At 31.1% G+C, this 22,855-nt stretch overlaps 2 protein-coding genes across 3 annotated transcripts in view; one reads left to right on the forward strand and one right to left on the reverse strand.

The window, feature by feature from the left end:
* Window positions 1-11,484, reverse strand: part of LOC130897792 (alpha-L-iduronidase) — a 55,788-nt gene extending 44,304 nt beyond the window's left edge. Inside the window, 4 exon segments of the mRNA XM_057806696.1 lie at window positions 802-894; window positions 1,078-1,259; window positions 10,822-10,965; window positions 11,302-11,484. Of these exon segments, the coding sequence (XP_057662679.1) occupies window positions 802-894; window positions 1,078-1,259; window positions 10,822-10,965; window positions 11,302-11,441 (559 nt within the window). The 5' untranslated portion in view covers window positions 11,442-11,484.
* Window positions 11,485-12,172: 688 nt separating this feature from the next.
* Window positions 12,173-22,855, forward strand: part of LOC130898317 (histone-lysine N-methyltransferase ash1) — a 131,196-nt gene continuing 120,513 nt past the window's right edge. Inside the window, exons 1-3 of one of the 2 annotated variants that reach the window (XM_057807530.1) lie at window positions 12,173-12,876; window positions 13,450-13,666; window positions 14,096-14,614. In XM_057807530.1, the coding sequence (XP_057663513.1) occupies window positions 12,854-12,876; window positions 13,450-13,666; window positions 14,096-14,614 (759 nt within the window). In that variant the 5' untranslated portion in view covers window positions 12,173-12,853. The remainder of the gene's footprint in view (window positions 12,877-13,449; window positions 13,667-14,095; window positions 14,615-22,855) is intronic. The other variant, XM_057807531.1, reaches the window with a different exon arrangement.

The raw sequence follows: 22,855 nt of genomic DNA on the forward strand, positions 1-22,855 counted from the left end.
TCAATGTTAACCGATAGTGTTCATTAATTATTGAATATTTTGCTCTTAAAACTCTTACTTTTTGCACTTGTTGCATGAATAACTAATTCTTCAAACACTAGTGCGTAAAGTAAATTTTTATTTACTCGAAAGTGTGTCTAAAGTACGTGGGTGATTCCGTTCTAACTGTGATTTTTTGTATTCAAAATTTCAAGATTTTAAAATTTAACTTTTCTAACTTTTTTATGCATATTATTCATCTATTTTACTGTAAAAATAAAACTCTAAGAGGAATTTACTACAACTTCAAAGTATCACGAGCAAGACACAAATGTCGGATTTTGAGTTCCACGGTACTGACTCATTTATCCACGGTACTGACATGGTAACTTAAGATATTAAACAACAAGTGCATCAATTTTCCTCAGTTTGATCATAAACATTAGAATTTATAAGGTGATTAGTTTAAATCATTTATTACGACAAAAAAAATTAATAATTTATCGGTAAATTCTAGGAATGGACATGACACGGTACTGACATTCAAGTGATGTAGTATAAGTTTTCTTTAAGTGGCAAGTTATATTGTATAAAAATAATGTTTAAATATCTTAAGAATTATTCAATTAACACAAAATTTTTATTAATTGATTATTAATTAATGACTAGTACAAAAAAACAATACAGGACATTGAATATCACAGTTAGAACGGAATCACCCACGTACTTCACGCACATAAGAAGAAAAAAAATATAAATTTCAGTATTATATCTAATAAAACTCAGTTTTATTAATAAAAAGCTAATTAAAATCAAATTTACCTAATTTGGTGAAATTGAGGCAGTTGTAATGTAATAAATCTGGTTCATTCCAAGACTCAAATCTCCAATTTACCACTTCATTTCCAAACATGTCTAAAAATGATTGTAGTAAAATGTAACCAAAGAATCATAATAAAATATTATCACACTTATAAATTGGAAAAAAATGGTATTTGTATTTTGTATTATATTGTTAGATTAACTTCTCTAGGTTTGTCTCGACTTAATTCAATGGACAATAATTCTGGCAAAAATAAATTTCATAAAAGCTCGTACCTATATATCTACTAGCTATCTGCTTTACTAAATTTTTCCAAAATATTTTATTTTTATCAAAATCGACTAAATCACTTTTACATCCCATTATTTCAAATCCTGGACGCAATCCACTTTGTTGCAACACATTCATAAATATATCCATATTAGTAAAATTGTATTCACGTCCATGTTTACTATTTCTGTAAAAGAAACTTGAGTTCTAGGAATTTTCAAATTACAAATTTATCGAAAATATAGTATAATTTATCTTTTTAAAAAGACACAAGTGCTTATAGTTCCTCCAATATCAATTGCAGATTATAAAAACCCTTTTTGTTTGATCTACCATAGGCTCATTTTAAAAATTCATTATTTTTATAAATACTCTCAAAAATATGAAAAAAAAAATATTATTACGCTTCGTTAACTTACTACAACTGAATATTAATTTAAAAAACGTAAATAGACCAGTAAAATGTATCTGCTTGTAAGGGAGTTTGGTTTAAACAGGGTACCAAACGTGAACTGAACCCTTTTTGTAACCCATTCGTTTTTTTTTCTGGAAAACAAAATTTCGAAGCAAAAACCATAAAGGAAAATAAATGCGTTGCAAATAAAACAAAAGACAAAAAACATTTCAATTCCAAAGTATCTTTATAAATAATACTGGTAGTTAGAATCGTCTGAAATAGAGTCATCATTTTATTGAATTATGACGGGTTGTAAAGAGGATTACATACCGATCTTCTTCTTTGATAACATGTTCAACACAGTTTTTCCAAAGCTCTTGGCGGTCTGCTGCTAGAGCTTTCTTTACGAGCTCTACAACCTCTTCACTCAGTTCTGAAGACTGAAAAGATATTCACTAAACCACTTTTCAAATAATTCTGCTGTCATATCTTTATTTACTACATCAAACCATGTTTCATCTAGATGAATTATGTGTCTATTAGAACTTCGGTAGACTTTTATCTGACGCAAATAATCTTGTCGCCTTCGAACGATCCTTGACGATTCGGTCATTGCCATCCGTTTATTCAGTTTTTTGTCTTTAAAACCACATTCTGACAAAACTTGACGCAATGTTTCTAAGCTGGTATAATTGTATTCTGGATAATCTGCTACCTTTTGCTGTATTATTTCTAATGTCCAGCCCTGTTCTCCTTTTATAAATTGTCCTACGTATAAAATCTTGAGTAGCTTTGTCAACTGATTTCACTTTTTTGCTTTTCAGTTCTGTGAATGATCCACAGCAACCTTTTTCTTGATCACTCGATAAAAGGAACATTTATTTACTCTAGTCCATTCAGCAATTCTTATTATGATTGCATTATCAGATTACTGAATATTTTCCTTTCTTAAACATTCGAATTTATTTAAGAGAACTTGCTGTGTTTGTATATTTATTAATTAAATTAATTTTACCAAGCCACGCCACTGCTTATCACAGACTGTCTAGCAGGAATATTTCGAAGAAATTGTGTACATACGCCTTCCGGCAGCTTCGGCCAATACAAATGCATTTATCTTCATGATAATCATAGTTTTTCATTTCTTAATTTGGTATAAGTGCCGTGAAATATTGATTGTTCCTCGCATAGCTGTCTTCTACAATTGATATTGGAAGAATAGTCTAGAAAACAATGGTTTTACCTCAAATTACCATCAAGGTGCATCGATTTGCTTGAAAATTTAACTGTAGATAGTAAATACCTCAAAAAACAAAATCTACCCGTCTATGCCGATATGAATACCACTCCAACTACGGAGTGAATTTTTTATTGAAACTAACCGTAGAAATTTATAGATAAAGGAATTCTTTGAACAATAGAGTTTTTTCGAAAAATCAATGCTTTTTGACTTATTCGTTATTGAAATTTCGAATTTTTGTTACAAAAAAAGCATATTTTGAATCGATTTTTGACACATAACTCGAATACTTTAAATTTTCTCGATAGAACCGTAAGAAGGTTAAATGTAGAACCGAAGATTTTGATAATTTGAAAATTGAATCAGTGGGAAACGGTCAATTTTACGAAAAAAATGTATTGAATCTCGTTAAAAACCATTCAAATGAGACTATAAGACTTTGTAATACATAAAATAAGAGCGTTGGGTCGAAAATAAAATAGAATCCTTTCATTTCATGGGAAAAAACCTCATTTCTACCCTTGATATCGCCACCCTAATTGAAATAGAATGTTATAAATTCGCAAATCGCTTTAATTGAATACAAATAAAAGGATGAATAGCTTAGAGAGCTTGATTCTGAAAAAAAAATGGTTACAAGGGAGAAAGCGTATTTAATTTTTTGTAAATAACTTAAAAATTATGAAAGATACGTTGAAACTGTTAGAAAACAAAAGTTTTATCAATCAAAATTTCTCTTAGCTCTAGCAGAATTAACGAGATATAACCTGTCAAAGTTCACTATAGCATGTGACTGGTACCATTTTGAAGCACTTTGAACGTTTCCCTTCAAATAATAAAGGGTTCAATGTATTCAAAACCTTTTTAGTATTATACATTATAAGTTTTCTTACTAAATGGTTTTTTAATCGACCAAGTAGTTCAAAAATTAGAAGATTTATACCTAAAACAAACTAACACATTTTTTTTATTTCGGAGCATATAAATTTTGGAATATAAATAAGACTCATATTAATAAATACACATGGTGAAAAAAAATCGGTACGGCACTGGCAACATCTGCTTTCTACATATACAAGAATATAATATGAGTTAAAATTCATTGATTAAATAATGAAAAACATAAATAAATAGTATCCTAAAACATCACGCGATCATTATTTTAATCCTACAAATGTTTTTTTTAACTTTCTAATTGCTTTAACTTTCATTTTTCATCCCTTACAATAATTTTCACATATTGACTTAGGGTCGATTTTGAAGTGAAGGGTAAATTAAACTTGATTCCAAAATTCCACGCAAATCCATGCGTCTTGGTGGAATTCTGAGCAGATACCAAATTTTTACCGTTATTCCCTGGACTAATATTATTCTACGATAATACATATGCAACAAATTATATATAATTATCCGATAAGTTGCATTTGTACTCAAAATTTCATGTAATACTTCTACACGGACAGTTTTTTTAATTGGAAGCTGTTCCGACTAAGGAAGACAGAAAGATAACGCGTTCTCTATCATCCGAGATTCCAGCTCGGTTCTGCGCATTCTAAAGCTTGCGCAGTATAGATAAAGTGTCTCGAACGAGAGAGAAAATGAATATTGTCGGCACCGTAACGTAGGGACGTTGTTTCCCTTACCGACTGTCCTGTCAGGACAAGAAGAATTGGGTGGAATGGAATGACTATTCAAAATATGCAACTGGCTCCCGGACTAGTTCCCTTGGTAAAATTGTGCATAAGAGATTCCTGTGGGATTTCTTGAATCCAGTCCATTTAATATTTCTTAAAATTTTTGAGTTGATATATTGTCCCGCTTCAATATTTTCGGCTTGTTCATCATGTTTATTTATATGTTTTTTTTTCAAACATAATAGTCCGGTCAATTTAGACATTCGAAGTTACATAAATGACCACAAGATGAAAATCAGTAAAATTATTTAAAATATAATTAAAAATGAAATTTAAAAGCGTTCCGTTTGTGGAAAAAATTTTATTCGATGTCAAAGGTCAAAAAAATGAGCTTTTCGCGATTTTCAGCAAAACGGTAAGTTTGATCATGAACATACCTCAGACAAAAATTTTAGATCATTAAATTATCCACAAAAAACGTACCAATACTTTTTTTCCTACAAGCCACCGTTTCTGAGATATATTTATTCAAAAAGTTGTAAAAATTGCAATCGTCATAATATGCACACGTTTCCACGCCACCTATGAGGTAGTGTACTTCCACGGGTCTGTTGTGATCATGTTTAATTTGAAACTATTGCAAAATTAATGAAAATTAGCAGATATTGAAGAGATAAAAGATGAAATTTAATCGTCCGAGTCGTAACTTTCAAATTCTTCATCTTGTTCTTCTTCTTCTTGTTCTTTTTCTTATTTTTCTTCATTTTCATTTTCATTCTGAGTGCATGTAAATCGCGATGTATCGCATGTCGCCTCGTTGGAATCACTGTTGGTGATTCAATATTAGAGCTCGACCAGCCTTGACAAGGTGTACATGCCAGAGAACAAAACAGTCCATTTTAGCAGTTGCAAAAAATTATGTTCAGCGGTTTTTCTGGCACAGGATGCAGTAAAGTTTGAACAGGTTCTAATGTATTGTTGACCAACTCCAACCCCAGCAACTGAAGTTGGAGGGAGACAAGCCAATTGAACTTTTACTTTTAATATTTTTAACGAAACGTACATATCGATACTTATCTAAACAGGTAGTTTTTTAGGAGTTCCGTACATAGACAGAAGAAAGGGAATGCCGTTGACCATAACTTCTTGTCTAGTTGAATTATTGTTTTTAAAAACTTCAAACTGCTATTTCACCCCTTCTGTAAAATGCAGATGTCGTGTCACAGCCAGTGATTGCTTGTAAAAACAGTACATGATTTTGACAATTTGCAAAAGTAGATAAACTTTTTGTGAATCGATTTCCTATTGATATTTAACTACCATAACTGATGTATATACAAAGTGTACTCATACATATTATGATAATTACAACGTTTACAACACTTTGAACCGTTATATCTCAGAAACGGTGGCTCGTAATATAAAAAGTATCAGTAAGTTTTTTGTAGATAATTTTATGATCTACAGTTTTTGTCTGAGATATTTTTATACTAAAACTCACCGTTTTGCTGAAAATTACGAGAAACTCATTTTTTTACCTTTGACCTTGAATAAATTTTTTTCCATAAACTGGGAACTTTCAAATTTGACACTTTGCAAAAGTATTACATACATATTATGATAATTACAACGTTTACAACATTTTGAACCGTTATATCTCAGAAACGGTGGCTCGTAAGATAAAAAGTATCAGTACGTTTTTTGTAGATAATTTTATGATCTACAGTTTTTGTCTGAGATATTTTTATACTAAAACTCACCGTTTTGCTGAAAATTACAAGAAACTCATTTTTTTGACATTTGACCTTGAATAAATTTTTTTCCATAAACTGGGAACTTTCAAATTTGACACTTTGCAAAAGTATTACATACATATTATGATAATTACAACGTTTACAACATTTTGAACCGTTATATCTCAGAAACGGTGGCTCGTAAGATAAAAAGTATCAGTACGTTTTTTGTAGATAATTTTATGATCTACAGTTTTTGTCTGAGATATTTTTATACTAAAACTCACCGTTTTGCTGAAAATTACGAGAAACTCATTTTTTTGACATTTGACCTTGAATAAATTTTTTTCCATAAACTGGGAACTTTCAAATTTGACACTTTGCAAAAGTATTACATACATATTATGATAATTACAACGTTTACAACATTTTGAACCGTTATATCTCAGAAACGGTGGCTCGTAAGATAAAAAGTATCAGTACGTTTTTTGTAGATAATTTTATGATCTACAGTTTTTGTCTGAGATATTTTTATACTAAAACTCACCGTTTTGCTGAAAATTACGAGAAACTCATTTTTTTGACATTTGACCTTGAATAAATTTTTTTCCATAAACTGGGAACTTTCAAATTTGACACTTTGCAAAAGTATTACATACATATTATGATAATTACAACGTTTACAACATTTTGAACCGTTATATCTCAGAAACGGTGGCTCGTAAGATAAAAAGTATCAGTACGTTTTTTGTAGATAATTTTATGATCTACAGTTTTTGTCTGAGATATTTTTATACTAAAACTCACCGTTTTGCTGAAAATTACAAGAAACTCATTTTTTTGACATTTGACCTTGAATAAATTTTTTTCCATAAACTGGGAACTTTCAAATTTGACACTTTGCAAAAGTATTACATACATATTATGATAATTACAACGTTTACAACATTTTGAACCGTTATATCTCAGAAACGGTGGCTCGTAATATAAAAAGTATCAATATGTTTTTTGTAGGTAATTTTATGATCTACAGTTTTTGTCTGAGATATTTTTATACTAAAACTCACCGTTTTGCTGAAAATTACGAGAAACTCATTTTTTTACCTTTGACCTTGAATAAATTTTTTCCCATAAACTGGGAACTTTCAAATTTGACACTTTGCAAAAGTAACACATACATATTATGATAATTACAACGTTTACAACATTTTGAACCGTTATATCTCAGAAACGGTGGCTCGTAATATAAAAAGTATCAGTAAGTTTTTTGTAGATAATTTTATGATCTACAGTTTTTGTCTGAGATATTTTTATACTAAAACTCACCGTTTTGCTGAAAATTACGAGAAACTCATTTTTTTACCTTTGACCTTGAATAAATTTTTTTCCATAAACTGGGAACTTTCAAATTTGACACTTTGCAAAAGTATTACATACATATTATGATAATTACAACGTTTACAACATTTTGAACCGTTATATCTCAGAAACGGTGGCTCGTAATATAAAAAGTATCAGTAAGTTTTTTGTAGATAATTTTATGATCTACAGTTTTTGTCTGAGATATTTTTATACTAAAACTCACCGTTTTGCTGAAAATTACGAGAAACTCATTTTTTTACCTTTGACCTTGAATAAATTTTTTTCCATAAACTGGGAACTTTCAAATTTGACACTTTGCAAAAGTATTACATACATATTATGATAATTACAACGTTTACAACATTTTGAACCGTTATATCTCAGAAACGGTGGCTCGTAAGATAAAAAGTATCAGTACGTTTTTTGTAGATAATTTTATGATCTACAGTTTTTGTCTGAGATATTTTTATACTAAAACTCATCGTTTTGCTGAAAATTACAAAAAACTCATTTTTTCGACCTTTGACCTTGAATAAATTTTTTTCCATAAATTGGGAACTTTCAAATTTGACACTTTGCAAAAGTAACACATACATATTATGATAATTACAACGTTTACAACATTTTGAACCGTTATATCTCAGAAACGGTGGCTCGTAAGATAAAAAGTATCAGTACGTTTTTTGTAGATAATTTTATGATCTACAGTTTTTGTCTGAGATATTTTTATACTAAAACTCATCGTTTTGCTGAAAATTACAAAAAACTCATTTTTTCGACCTTTGACCTTGAATAAATTTTTTTCCATAAATTGGGAACTTTCAAATTTGACACTTTGCAAAAGTAACACATACATATTATGATAATTACAACGTTTACAACATTTTGAACCGTTATATCTCAGAAACGGTGGCTCGTAAGATAAAAAGTATCAGTACGTTTTTTGTAGATAATTTTATGATCTACAGTTTTTGTCTGAGATATTTTTATACTAAAACTCATCGTTTTGCTGAAAATTACAAAAAACTCATTTTTTCGACCTTTGACCTTGAATAAATTTTTTTCCATAAATTGGGAACTTTCAAATTTGACACTTTGCAAAAGTAACACATACATATTATGATAATTACAACGTTTACAACATTTTGAACCGTTATATCTCAGAAACGGTGGCTCGTAAGATAAAAAGTATCAGTACGTTTTTTGTAGATAATTTTATGATCTACAGTTTTTGTCTGAGATATTTTTATACTAAAACTCATCGTTTTGCTGAAAATTACAAAAAACTCATTTTTTCGACCTTTGACCTTGAATAAATTTTTTTCCATAAATTGGGAACTTTCAAATTTGACACTTTGCAAAAGTAACACATACATATTATGATAATTACAACGTTTACAACATTTTGAACCGTTATATCTCAGAAACGGTGGCTCGTAAGATAAAAAGTATCAATACGTTTTTTGTAGGTAATTCTATGATCTACAGTTTTTGTCTGAGATATTTTTATGCTAAAACTCACCGTTTTGCTGAAAATTACAAAAAACTCATTTTTTTGACATTTGACCTTGAATAAAATTTTTTCCATAAACGGGAAAGATTGGGAACTTTAAAATTTCATTTTCAATTATATTTCAAACAATTTCACTTATTTTCAGCTTGGTGGGAATTTATATAGCTTCACTCTTATATTTGGTCTAATTTGTCCGTATTAATAGGGTAGATTTTGAAGATAAGGGTAAGTCAAGCTTAATTCCAAAGTTTTATGCAAAGCGATGCAGGTTCGTGGAAATCGAAGGTAATACCTCATTTTTACCTTGGTAGACTGGACTAAGTATGATTTTACAGGGGAGCTAAAAACTACTACATTCATGATTCCAGCTCTTTAGGACTGATATATCGATTTCTTCCTCGTTATGTTATTTATTTAATTATTATTATTATTTTTTAACTGATTTTATGTCAGCATTCTACATCAATATTGTTTGAAATGAGATTTATCTTGATTTGGCAAGCTGATATGCACCATGTCAATTCCGTCATCTGTTTGGTAGCAAAATCAATTACGTATTGAATTTTCAACTGCCATAAAACAAAACTGGTCATACCATTGACTTTGATGACTGGAGACTTTGTTTTGAGATCGATTTAAAGCCATATCTACACTACCGAGTTTGCAATTTATTCAGTATAGAAACTATTATTAGTATTTAATTTAATTGATTACTAAGTTGGAATTTCTGGAACCGTTGGCGATATTTATACCGAATTCACACCAACACTCACAATTACACTATCCAACGCACGTTTCGATAACCAAGTTATCGTCATCAGACACTGAGGATAAACTTACCGACAGTGTAATTGTGATTGTTGGTGTAGTGCTGGTTTAAACAGTGTATTCAGTATCAATTGATTACTAATAAAATTATTATAATGAACAGTATCGCCACATGTTACACAGAATTAACCACTAGTTACATTATCAATAGGTACTTTGAAATACGACACAAACTTGTTTGAATACATTTTTTTTGTTTTTGAAATTGGATTTATAGTAAAAGCTTTGTGCTCTCATGAGAATTACTCTTCAAATAATTATCAAATATTATTTTTTGGTCTAATTTGACCGGACTATAAGAAGCTACTCACATTTTATTCATTTTATAAAGTGAGGTTTACATGAAAGTAAGTACATTACTTATTATTATGTTGTTTATTCATATTTTACTTTAAAGTAAGATAATGTGGTGTAATTTGTAACATCAGAAAACAGTCTGATAGATTTGGTTAGGTAGACCGCCCCCTATTGCTTTACGAAAGAGTCCTTGTCATAGATCAAAATGTGAATTTTTTTTAAAGTAGAATTTCATATTACTTTCACGATTTCTTTCACTTTTTACTTTTCACTCTTTTTTATATGTTTTAAAATTAAATTTTGAAGTCATTTTAATAGATAAGAGACCTAGAATCAAGACAAATCACAAAAAAATTATTTTTATGTAGATACGCCTGCAACCAAATTTACACAAGTGTACGGTAAGTTGCGCTTGTAATTAAAAATTTATAAAAATAATTTCCACACTTCATTTTTCCCAATAACTAATTATAGTAATGAATCAATAAAAACTAGTTATAAATTTTTAATTTGAAATCAATTCGAAATAAATTCAATATAGAAAACGATGTCAGATATTTTTCAAAAGAGAAATGTTTACATGCCAATTTGTATACAATTATTCATGTAGAAAAATAAAAAAGAGCAGTAAAAAAATGCATTTTGTTTTAAAGAGTGTCATTGATAACGGACTTGATATCACAGGAAAGGGCTATTTTATAACTTAATATAAATATGTTTTTATTCAATTTAAGTACAGCGTTACCTTTCTAAAGCAAGTAAATTCAGTAACCAATGTATTCTAACGTATTGTATACCCTGATTAGGCAACGCTCCAATAAGAGCCAAATGGGTACGTTGTTCTTTGCTGAGTAGATAATCTGGCACATTTTCTTTTGGATCGGGAGGGCTGAAAACGTATAAATAATCCTTGTGGTGAAATTGTTTAAATCAAAATAAAAGTTGACGCTTATAAGTAACTTCTACATTTATAATCAATTTTATAAGCATTCATTATGAATATGAATTACTAAAAAACTAAGTTTTATCGATAAAATGTAATTTTATTTAACGGGACTGAACGTCTACTTCTAACAGTTAGATAATAACCAATACAAATATATATTTTATATTATTTATTCACAAACCAGAATTCCGATTTAAAGACGCGATAAGGCTAGATTTTCGATCAAAGTACACTTGAAGAATGTGTTTGAATTTTCGTCTTATTCATAGATCAACTCACCAGAATCCTGTACTTTTCCAGAAATGTTTAAATGGATAAAAATGATTATTTTCACTTATATTTAATACTATATCGGATGATAACGTGAAAATAATATAATTATAAAAATTTAAGGTCAACAACACGTTCCTGAATGTCATTTTTCAAAATAAATGATTAATTATTTTAAATTGATATACATATTTATTTTATTACAATGCCTGTCATCTTTTGGAATAGTTCGAAACTATCATCGATTTAATTAATATCAACTTACCGTTAATGCAGAATACTTCATTTACGGAGCTACTGCGACTTCTAGCTGTATTATAACCCTTACAGGTAGCTATAACTTTTAAATCGGAAATGCTGTTTTTGCTCAATTTGAATAATACTTCATTAAAATTTAATAACACAAATGAAAAGCATAATTTTTTTCTTATGAATAATTCCTTATTTGTGGAATGAACTATAAATTTTGGAAAATATGTAGTTTCACCTGCCATCTTCTGCAGGAGATTGAAAATGATCAATATTAACTATAATCTTATAGTCTACTATAATACATATTGTAGGTTTCTTCACTCTTTTGCTTGTGCGACATCTAGTTATGTAAATATTAAACATGTGACTTAGCATATAGTTAACTGTAAATTTCAAAAGACGATAACATGCTGCCCTCAATATATAAATTTTGAACTTCAGTATTTATTTATTTGATCGCAACATGAGTATATGCAAATCTATTTTGATTTCCTAACGAAAAATAACGAGAGACTTCAAAACAATAATATATTTTGTTTATTGAATGTTGTTTATCTAGTTATACATGTTTCTTTCACTATTTAGAGAAAGTACCGTTATATATATTGTTTGTAAGGTTGGTCAAACTGCATTACTGTCATGAATTTCTTTAAGAAATCTTGACGCTGTTGCGCAACTTTGACAAGTAGATTAAAAGTTAAAAAAATTTCAAAAAACAGTGTTGTTTTTGGTTTTTATATATATTTAAAAGTGCAAGAATGTGTGATGATGTCAAGTTTGTTATTGAATTGCCTGATAATCTAATTATTGCTAAAAATGTGTTTTAAAAGTCAGCTGGTAGCCATCTTGTTTATTACTAGAAATGAAAACATGGAAACTGACTTTTTTAACAAAAAAATAGCCGTATGTTCGATTTAAAATTAATAAATAATGCGTCTATTCACCTGAAAGTAAGTTAAGTTTAAGTTAGTTTGCTTAATGAGGATCTATTAAAAATGAGGACAGTGATATGGCCTAGCATTTGTTGTATTTTGTTTTATTTTGGCGCCAACTATTGACGATTCAAATTTCGTAACTGAAATAGTGTTAAAATACAATATTGCATAATAACTTAAACAAAGAGCAATTATTAGTTTTAAACCTATACAAGATTATAGAAGATTTAAAGTATATTTCCTAGCATAGAGAAAAATATATATATATAAAGTGAAAGAATCCAATTTTCTGGAGGAGTTACTAGTATTAAAACTTGTGCCTTTTCATCGAATGGGAGCTCTAACTAGCAGGTTTTTATTACTGACCATCCAGGATGAGTGGCCATACACCTATTAGGTATATCAATATGTTGTATGTGCATGACCTCTAAAACTGTGGTGGATGGTATAACTTTAGTTGTGTTAACCTTTCACCTATTTTAACAATTCTCATTTTTATAAGGACGTTCATATTCAAATTATATCATATTACAAATATTTTTTTGTCATCTAGACAACCTGAATTTCATAAAATCCCATCCTTATTCACTGCTATTTGTAATAAACTTTATCAGTACTTAATAGGTCTCTATGTAAATTATTTAATTGCACATTAAACTGATGTCCCTATGACAATGATACTGAATTGTCTGTTTCTTTTATCAAGCAACATTAACCTGAATAGCTTTTCATCTTCGCTTACACTCTATTTGTGAAAAACAATGAAATCTTGCTGATATTGCTCTAATTCACTATGATTTTAAGTAATAATCAATTTTAATGTTGTATTTTTGGAAATAATATTCAAGAATAGCGCACTAATCCTTCAAATAATGCTTCCATCCAATTTCAAAGTGTTTCAGTCAATTTAACTTTGCACCTTTGCAAATTATTTTTATGGTACCAATAACAATACATTTTTATACTACAGAAGATTTAAAATGGCTACGAATGATGGAACCAGCACAGAATTATTTCCTGGGTGGTCATCAGTTGTCCACCAACCAGCTGAAGAGTCTGAAGAAACAGATTTACCAAGTACAGTAGATATTGCTGCTCTTTGTGTAGAACCTTCAAAACCAACAACAACTGCTGTACAGAATAATGATCACAGTGATTCGGATAGTGATTCTGAAGCTGATTCTAGTGTAAGTGAACAACACGTATAATAAATCAAAATACAAAATTATCTGAATTTAATTGTGAAATTGAAGAATAATAAATATTTTTGTCCATTGATAAAAATAATCATTTTTACTAATCTTTCAATATAATTCAATGATAGAATCATAAAAATAGAGATGAAAAACAATATTAAACAAACTTTTTAGTAATAAGCTGTAATTCTACCATAAAGTTAGTTTTTCCCTCCTAGTGTTGTAGTTCATTGCGTTTTTTATTTCTCCAGAATCATTTGTAGCCGGAATACTCAAAAATTTTACTTTGTCTCTAAAATACTGGATACTAGGATACAGTTAAATTCATTAAGATTTGTTCCAAAGTTTTATTGAAGGTGGTAGATTGTAATTAAGAAGGTTTTGTGAAAAATGTCACAGTACTGTATTGTTTAATTTCAGAATTCCACTGATGCTTCTCAATCAGGTAGTCAGTCAGACTCTTCAGATTCCGAAGACAGTTCCACTTCAAGTCAAGAATCATCATCTCATAGCGGACAAAGTAGTCCAAGTCCAGAATTTTCAGTTACTAGTTCGCAAACTGGGCTTTGTTTGACTATTCGCAAACAAAGCGATACAAGTGATAAAAATATGACGAAGCAAACTGAACAATCAAAACCAACTAAATCTACTTCTTCAAGTTCGGATAGTGGCCCAACAAGCGATTCAGATAGTGAATCTGAAAAAAGTGATAAACATAAAAAGATCGAAACTAAGATTGAGACGAAAGCTGCATCACCTATCAAAGACAGTGTTAAGAATGTTAAGGAATTGAGAAGGTTGCCGCTTAGAACGAGATCAAAAGTTGGAGAGAAAAAGAAAGAGGAGTCAGCAAAGGTGGTTAAAAAGGAGATTTCAGTATCCAGCGGGGTTAAAACCAGTAGTACGAAAGCTAAGCAACGGCCCAGACGAACAAGAAAGGTAAGTGTTTTTTTTATTTATTTATTAGGAATGGAATATACTTGGACAAATGTTTTACACTGTAGGTAACAGTAGTGAACATAATTTATAGTTTATGTCAAGATGTATATATAAATAATTTTTTCCATTTATGTGAATAATGTTTATTTAAATCTACAAAATTTCCATTAGATAAAACATGTTTTCAGAAGTAGAATAATTTTTTGTACTTCAAAACTAAAGGAATTCAATGCCCTTGACTTATTTTTCTTTTCATCATTCGTCTTTAACTAATTTCACAATTCTTCTACTTGTTATTCTGTACTTTCAAACTCCAATTTGGTTCTACTTTTCTAATATCTTCCAACACTGCATCCAACCATTTTTTCTTTGGCATCTGTCTTCTTCTTGTATTTCCTTTCCCTTCTTCGATGACCCTTTATGCAAATCTATTTCCAAGCATCCTTTTAGTGTCCCCAGACCATCTTTCTCTTTGAGATTGTTTTAGATGAGTATTGATATAGTTCTTGAATAGTTCTTCTCCTTCATTATTTTTTATTCAAAAAAATTTTCCTCAATGCTTATCTTTCTCAAATAACCAGTTTTGATTCTTTAGCATTCGTTAAAACCCATGTTTAACTTCTGTATGTAACCATTGGTAGTATTATTGTTTGGTATATTCTAATTTGCTTCTTTAAATAAGTACTTTGGTTTTATCAACTTACTTGTGGATCCCAAGGCTCTATACTTCATTTGGATATTTTATTGATTTCAGTCTGTTCTTCATTTTTATTTGACAGTGCTGGTCCCGGGTAATCGAATTCACAAAATTTTTCTTTGTCATATTTTCTGCCCTTTCTCGTTTTAATCTCTATGTATTCTATTTTACCAATTTCTCCCCTTGCAATTCTCTACTTTTGAACTCCAATTTGGTTCTACTCTTCTAATATCTTCCAACACTGCATCCAGCCATTTTTTCTTTGGCCTCTCTCTTCTTCTTGTATTTCCTTTCCCTTCTTTGAGGATCCTTTATGCAAATCTATTTGCAAGTATCCTTTTAGTATGCCCAAATCATCTTTCTCTTTGAGCTGGTTATTGATGAATATTTATACAGTTCTTGGTTAGTTCTTCTTCTCCAAAGTCTTTCATTATTATTTATTCCTCCAAAACAATTTTCCTCAATGCCTTTCTTTCTCATATAACCAGTTTTGTTTTTTCAGCCTGCTAAAACCCATGTTTCACTTCCATATGTAACTGTGGGTCGTATTATTGTTCAGTATATTCTAATTTTGGATATGCGCTGACAATACATACATTTTGGCTCTATATTTTGATACCACAACATAGTTCCTAATATTAGATAATTTCTTTTACAGAAATCTATTAATCTAATCTGTTTCCTGTTGACAATTTCTTCTTCTTACTCTTCCATGCTTCTATATTGATCGAGAATCACTTTCCTTTCATAATCTCTCATTATTATTGTTGTTACATCGTTATTATCTTTTGCTGCATCTTTTCTTTTTATCATCATCATTTTCAAATTGAAAATATAAGTTAATTTTGGAACAAACCTCGTATATATAATATTGTAAAATGTTAGTATTTGTATTAACGCATTAAAACTTTGACGGGGGTGTTCCTAATTTGATTATTAGTTAGAATATAGATACGGGGTAGATAATTGAGTAAGAGGGGCGCTAATTTTTGGTTATCTTATTACCCGAAACGATGTATAAGGGTAGAATAGATGATTTTACTTAAAATTAAGGTGGGAACGTAACGTGACTCGATGTTTTGATATAGTCGTTTAATTAGGGAATATTAAATGTTTGTTTAAGGGTTTTTTGTATATGGAAGGGATTCTACGCCTACAATAATGTAGACAGTTTTCGAAATATGGGGATATCAATGTGAAATTTACTGTATCTTCCAATAAAAATTAGCGTCGTCATAATTTCATAATTAAAACTTTATTATACCCCTAAAAAACTATAAACACTTTATAACTAACATTTAACTTTCGATATCACTTCAGTTACTTGGATCTTGTCTTCACCTTTTAACTAACCTCTCTATTGTGAGCTACTGCCTTATATATGTTCTTGAAATAATTCTAGAACACTGTAGAAACTTTCTAAATTGTCTTATAATAGTCAATTTCTGTCTAGAAATGTATGTCCAGTTAAACAGTTAACTTTTTCTTCGGAAATTTTTAGTACATAGTTCGTGGTTACCTAATAATAGATGGAGCGATTCGTTATCTTTTATAGTTCCAAATATATTCAATTATAACCGGCGCAAATAAATGTTGTACCTGTCAAACTATAGTTTCCACTATATTAAGTTATGACCGTTGCCGGAAAATGGCGTGCGGCTGTCTACCCGTCATAATACGCTTCTATATCTATTCCCAAATATGAATCTACGAGGATGGTCCCAGAAATACATGTCCCGACAAAGAGAACACGAAAATTTTGTTAAAAAATAACTTTCAATAAGTTCGATACTCCTTTTATAATAAGAATCGTCAATAACTGGCTACATCACCTCTTCATTGTTGAAAAATCTTTGACCACCGAACCGATTTTTCAAGTCTGGGAACAGGAAATAATCCGAGGGGTGCAATTCAAACTTTTAATTTGTTAATTTTGGCTGCAATAAAGGATGTGTGAGCTGGTGCTTTGTCTCGATGAAACAACACTTTCTTCTTAGCCAAATGCGGCCGTTTTTGCTCAATTTCTTCGCTCAAAATTATCCCATACACATCCCAAAAACCGCCGCCTGCAGATGGAACGGTTTTTGTCATCTTTGGTACCGCTTCTCCTTTTTCAATTCATGGCTTGGCTGCGCGCATCTTTCTCATGTCCGAAATTTCAGTTAATATGCGATGTACGGCACTTTTCGAAATACCTACTTTGTCTGCTAGCTCGCGCACTTTCAGTCGACGATCATCCAGTACCACTTCGTCGATTTTCTTCAACATTTTTGGAGTACTCACCTCATTTGTTCGACCACTGTAATGCTGGATTTTGCAGGTCGTACTTTCTAATATTTTTCAAACAACTACGCCACCACTAGGTTTGACCAGGTACTTCTGGGACCATCCTCGTACATAAGATAAATTATAATTGTATATAAAATTCTTTTTTTTTTCATTCAATAACCTCTTTAAAGGAATCAAATTCCATTTAAGCATGTAACTTTGTTTTTTATAGATTGATTCACTGTATTTTTCGGTCGCACCTCGTACATACCTTATTTTTTTAAGGGTGTGTATACTCGCCGTCGCGTCTTTTAAATATTAATTTATAATTCAAACATCGGAAAAAAATTCTCCTCATATATGTAATATCATTAATCAAAGTATCGCCCCCTTGTTTATATCCAACATCAAGTATGATTCATATTTTCTCTTGTAAAATGATACCACCTCTAAAAAGGGTAGCTACACAAACAACGTGGTATATACTGGCATAATAAGAACGTGCGTGTGCTTGTTATGTATGTACATATATGTGCACGACATAATGACGACGTCAGAAAGATACAGGGGTGGTGATACTGAATAATAAGGGTGTGAACATTATTTTTATCTATGCATTAGATTTGCGTGAAATTTATAAATATTACATCAAAAACTATAGATATAATGAGCGTGGATGGTTTTGTCCACCCTCTCGGGAATTAAGTTTCTTCCAAATCGCCCTCGTAGGTTCGAAATAAAAAAATTGAAAAAGAATGTTTTTAAATCACTTTAATACACACTATAAGATAAAAATTTTGTCGTGAATTTTGGTATAATTGGTCTTTCAGAATTATTTAAACGATATACAGTATCAGTCAAAAGTTTTTACCCACCAATAGGATCGATTTTGAAATTTATTTACTAAAGAATATATAGATAAAAATATAGAGTGACGTTTTTCGTATTTATTTACACTCTTTTTATTCGTGGGGTAAATTAATAAACACTGTCTCTTACACTTACACACACATATAATACACTTAACTTATAATAATTTACTTATTAACAATTTCTGCGATTACTTTTACTAATTCGTTCTTATCATTACGACTATTTATTTAAAACTAACCAAAGAAATAAAAAATAGACTTTCCTAGAAAAAAAAGTTCCAAAAGGAGACATCAAAGGCGCGAATTCGCTAAATTTTAAAATTCCATTGTAGCTGGACAGGGACCCATTTCACGAGCTTCTTCGTAACAATAGTAATGAAAAAAGTACAGTTCGTCGATTTTACTCCCTCTTGCTTTTATTTCGGTGCACAATTTTGGCAATCTCTGTAACAATTTTGACAAATAACAGTCGTCTATTTCCTTCGTTCGATTTTCAAAGATCTGAAGTGTTCTTTGACTTCCTTTTCCAATTTGTCCCATTGCAACTCAATCGAGTTGAGGTGGGGGGACTGTGACAACCAAATCATTACTCTCAGCACATTCTTCTTTCCCAATTCGTCCTAATACTCTTCGCACAGCTTCGAGGAATTCTTGCGATCGTCGTCATGCTGGGAGAATTTTCTGCCGATCAGACACTGACCAGAATATACTAAATTTACCTCTAAAATTTTTTGATACCCATATTTCTTCAAAATCCCTTTACTTTGTACGAATTTTCCAATCGCCCTTCCACCAAAACATCCCCAAACCTTCGCCGTTTTTTATAGTCGAGATTTTATATGGATCTTGTTTTGACATAATTTCTATTGCACAATATCTTGTGTGTAACGTTCCTAATTTTTACCCTCCATTAACCTATCCTCTCGGATTGCGAAATTTTTGTGACTGTGAAGATTCACAAATTTAGCTATTTAAATTCATTAAGATTTATGGTACGCGATCTTAATGGGGACCCACATCATAGATTGATTGATTCCGGGTTTTCCTTGGACACTTGAGATATATCAAATTACGTACTTTATTTTGTATCGATGTGATTATCACGACCATACTTCTAATTAATTATAACTCTTCATACAATTGGATTTTTCAGTATTTAAGAACTGTAAACAGATAAATATCTTAATTTTTGACCCAAATACCTCAAACTCTGTCTCATCACTCCATAAAGCCTTCACGCATTCAATTTTTTTGTTCTTTAGTCCACTGCAACATCTTAACTTTATTTTGACCTATTAAAAGATGTTTCTTCACTGCCAGGCTTCTTCCATGTTCTTTTCACTGTAGAAGTACTCAAAGGCAAATCACTACATTCATTGTTCTGAGCTGCTATTTCTGGATCACGTTTACTGATCTATACGATACGTTTATCTTCAGTGATTGTGGTTTTTCGAAGCCGCCCTGATATAGCCCTGGCTACCAAGGTAAAAATGAGGTATTACCTCCAATATCCATGAACTTGTATCGATTTGCGTGAAAATTTGGAATTAAACTTGACTTACCCCTATCTTTAAAATCTACCCTATGACGTGCTTATCACTTTTAGGGGTGAAAACTACCCATTATTGCAAAAAATCAATAAAATTATAAGTATAAGCATTTAATGAGTAGAAAAATACCTTTAAGGTTTAAATAAATGTCGTTTAATGCTTTAATATATAATTTTTGAACCCTGCTGGATGTATTTCATCCCTTATAAAGCACCCCCGGTTAATATAAATATAAAAACGCTTTGTGGTAGCTAACTAAATTGACTCTTTTTGTTAGTGTTCAACTCAAATATTTTGCATCCGAAGTGTTCGGCCCTTAGAAATCAACCATATTTCGAAAAAAAATTGAAAAAAATATTCATAGACGTATTTAATCTTTTGGATGATCTATTTAATTTAAACGGACATCTTTTTATCTGTTTTGACTTGGAATATTGTGTATTTATAATTTTCAACCCCTATAAATCATCCCTTATTTCGGAAAAAATACGTACTGACGTACGTATACAATTTTTTGGTTTATTTACTTGACTATTATATACAGGGTGGGCCAGAAAGGCGTACGATTTTACAAACTCTCTTGGGTTTGAACGTCATGAGAGGGAGCTGTGCGGGTGGTGGGGATGAGTAGCTCGGTTTTCGGAAATTTAGTCGAGATTAAACATTATTACAAAAATGGTGATTCGTGCCCTATTGTTCGACGTTCTTTTCGTCGTGAGTTTGGATTACATAAATCAGTGTCCGAGGGAAAGTGTGATTCGATCGTGGGTCAGAAAGTTCGAAGCTACTGATTCGACTCTCAATCAGAAGCCTAGGGGACGTCCAAGATCAACAAGAACAGAAGATACAATTCAACAAGTTAGAGCTTCAGTTCAACGTAATCCTGGTCTATCGACCCGCAAGCGATCAGCCGAACTTTTGGTATACAAAACATCTTTGCGTCGCATTTTGTCGAAAAATGTCAATAGACAGAATTGCCGTCACTGGGTTGCAGAGAACCCACGTGCAAAACATCAAAAGCCTCTACATTCACCGGAAGTAACTGTTTGGGCGGCCAAATCAGCGCACGGAATTATCGGATCCTATTTCTTTCAAAATCAACAGGGGCAATCTGTGTTAATGTTAAGGGATTTTTTGAAGCCTATAATCGTACGATATTTTTTCAACAAGGTGGCGCGACATGTCATACTTCTAATGCCTCTTTGGCGGTCGTAAACCAGATGTTTGCTGGGAAACTGATATCTCGCCGAGGTGACATTCCATGGCCGCCTAGAAGTCCGGACCTAAAACCACCGGATTTGTTTATGTTTGGATACCTGAAAAGTAAAGTTTACTCAAATAACCCAGCCACGCTTAATCAGTTGAAGACTAACATCCGAGAAGAAATAGCGGCTATTTCCCGCGCAATGTGCCAGCAAGTTTTTACCAAATTTGAAATCTAGATTCGAGGAATGTTTGCAGAGCGATGATCTTTTTAAAAAATGAATTTCCCAAATGTATATTTCAAATAAAATTGTATGTGGATTATATTTAGTTTTTTTATAATTATTTTTTTAAATTCGCAAAACTTTCTGGCCCACCCTATATTTAAAATGCGTTCGTTTCAAACCGCTACTGCACAAATACCATAATAGTGACGGAAACGTGTTTTGGGACGTGCATATACAAGATATCTAGATACTCGTTTTTTAATAACCAGACCTCGTACTTAGAATCTTATACTTTGTAAGTCACTATTTCAGCAGTTAAATCTTAAGTATCTCGAAGTTCTCGTTAAGTCGAAAACACGTTATCTCGAATTTTTTTGCGTTTACCTTGACATTCGAGTTATAGAGACTCCAACCTATATAAATATTTGTCTTTAATTGTTTATCTCGAAGCTTCTAGGCGAGGAGCCGGTAACACTGAAAGTCCCGTCAAAGCGGAATCAAAAATTTTTTATTTAAATAAATAGTGTAACGTTTTCACTGCTCACAGCTTGCGTTACTTTTATTGTTATAAACATTATACGATATTTTGTCACATTATTTTCGAGTAGAAATATTTACATATTATATTTCATACCTCTTTTGTAGTTTTGTATGTACTTGTTGGTGACATACTGGAATTTAAGTTATTTAGCACAGTTCAATTTGTTCTTTTGTTAAACAATTTTTATATAAACAAATTGAATGTTTGGTTTATTTTCTTTTGAGGTTAAGTCTTGGTTAGACGTGGTATAACTGGTTGCAGAATTATGTTGCTTGTAAGAGCAAAGTTGTTTCCCCTTGGAAGGTTCGAGCAACATCTAGTTAACTGTTCACGAATTAAGTTATTCGTGCAGTATTTTTGTAAATTATGCGGATATTGATTTTTGGTTGTTCAGTCCGTTGAAAGGTTGTTTTGATGAGTGATTTGTTAGCTGATGTTTTTAAAATTGAGCTATTGTTACACCTGGTTGAATTGTCGTCACGACGTGTGACCCGATTTTGCTCAAGAAGTGTACTGCTAACTTCGTTCGTATTTTCCTTTCGACTGTCAACTGATGTGGAATTTTTCATTATTGCTTTAGTTTTTAAATTTGGCTCCAATTTTATATTTGCGGAAGTCGTGATATTTCCGACTAAGAATTTGACGATTGGAGAGGTAGTTACCTCTCTGTTCTTTTGGCCAGCTAGCGTGAAGATTAATTTCTGCAGAAATTTTTGAAAAGCGGGATTTTGCCGGCCTAAAGGAGCCTTCCGCCGATTTCAAAAATTTTGGAATATAAAATTGTTAATTGACTTCTAATAAGAATTAGATAGAAAAGAAGGGACCTAGTTTTGGACGTAGGACCTTTATTGGGGTTTAAAACTTAGACGATTTTAATTTGGAA

This window comes from Diorhabda carinulata, chromosome 9 (genome assembly GCF_026250575.1).
Source record: "Diorhabda carinulata isolate Delta chromosome 9, icDioCari1.1, whole genome shotgun sequence".
Taxonomy (NCBI): Eukaryota; Metazoa; Arthropoda; class Insecta; order Coleoptera; family Chrysomelidae; genus Diorhabda; species Diorhabda carinulata.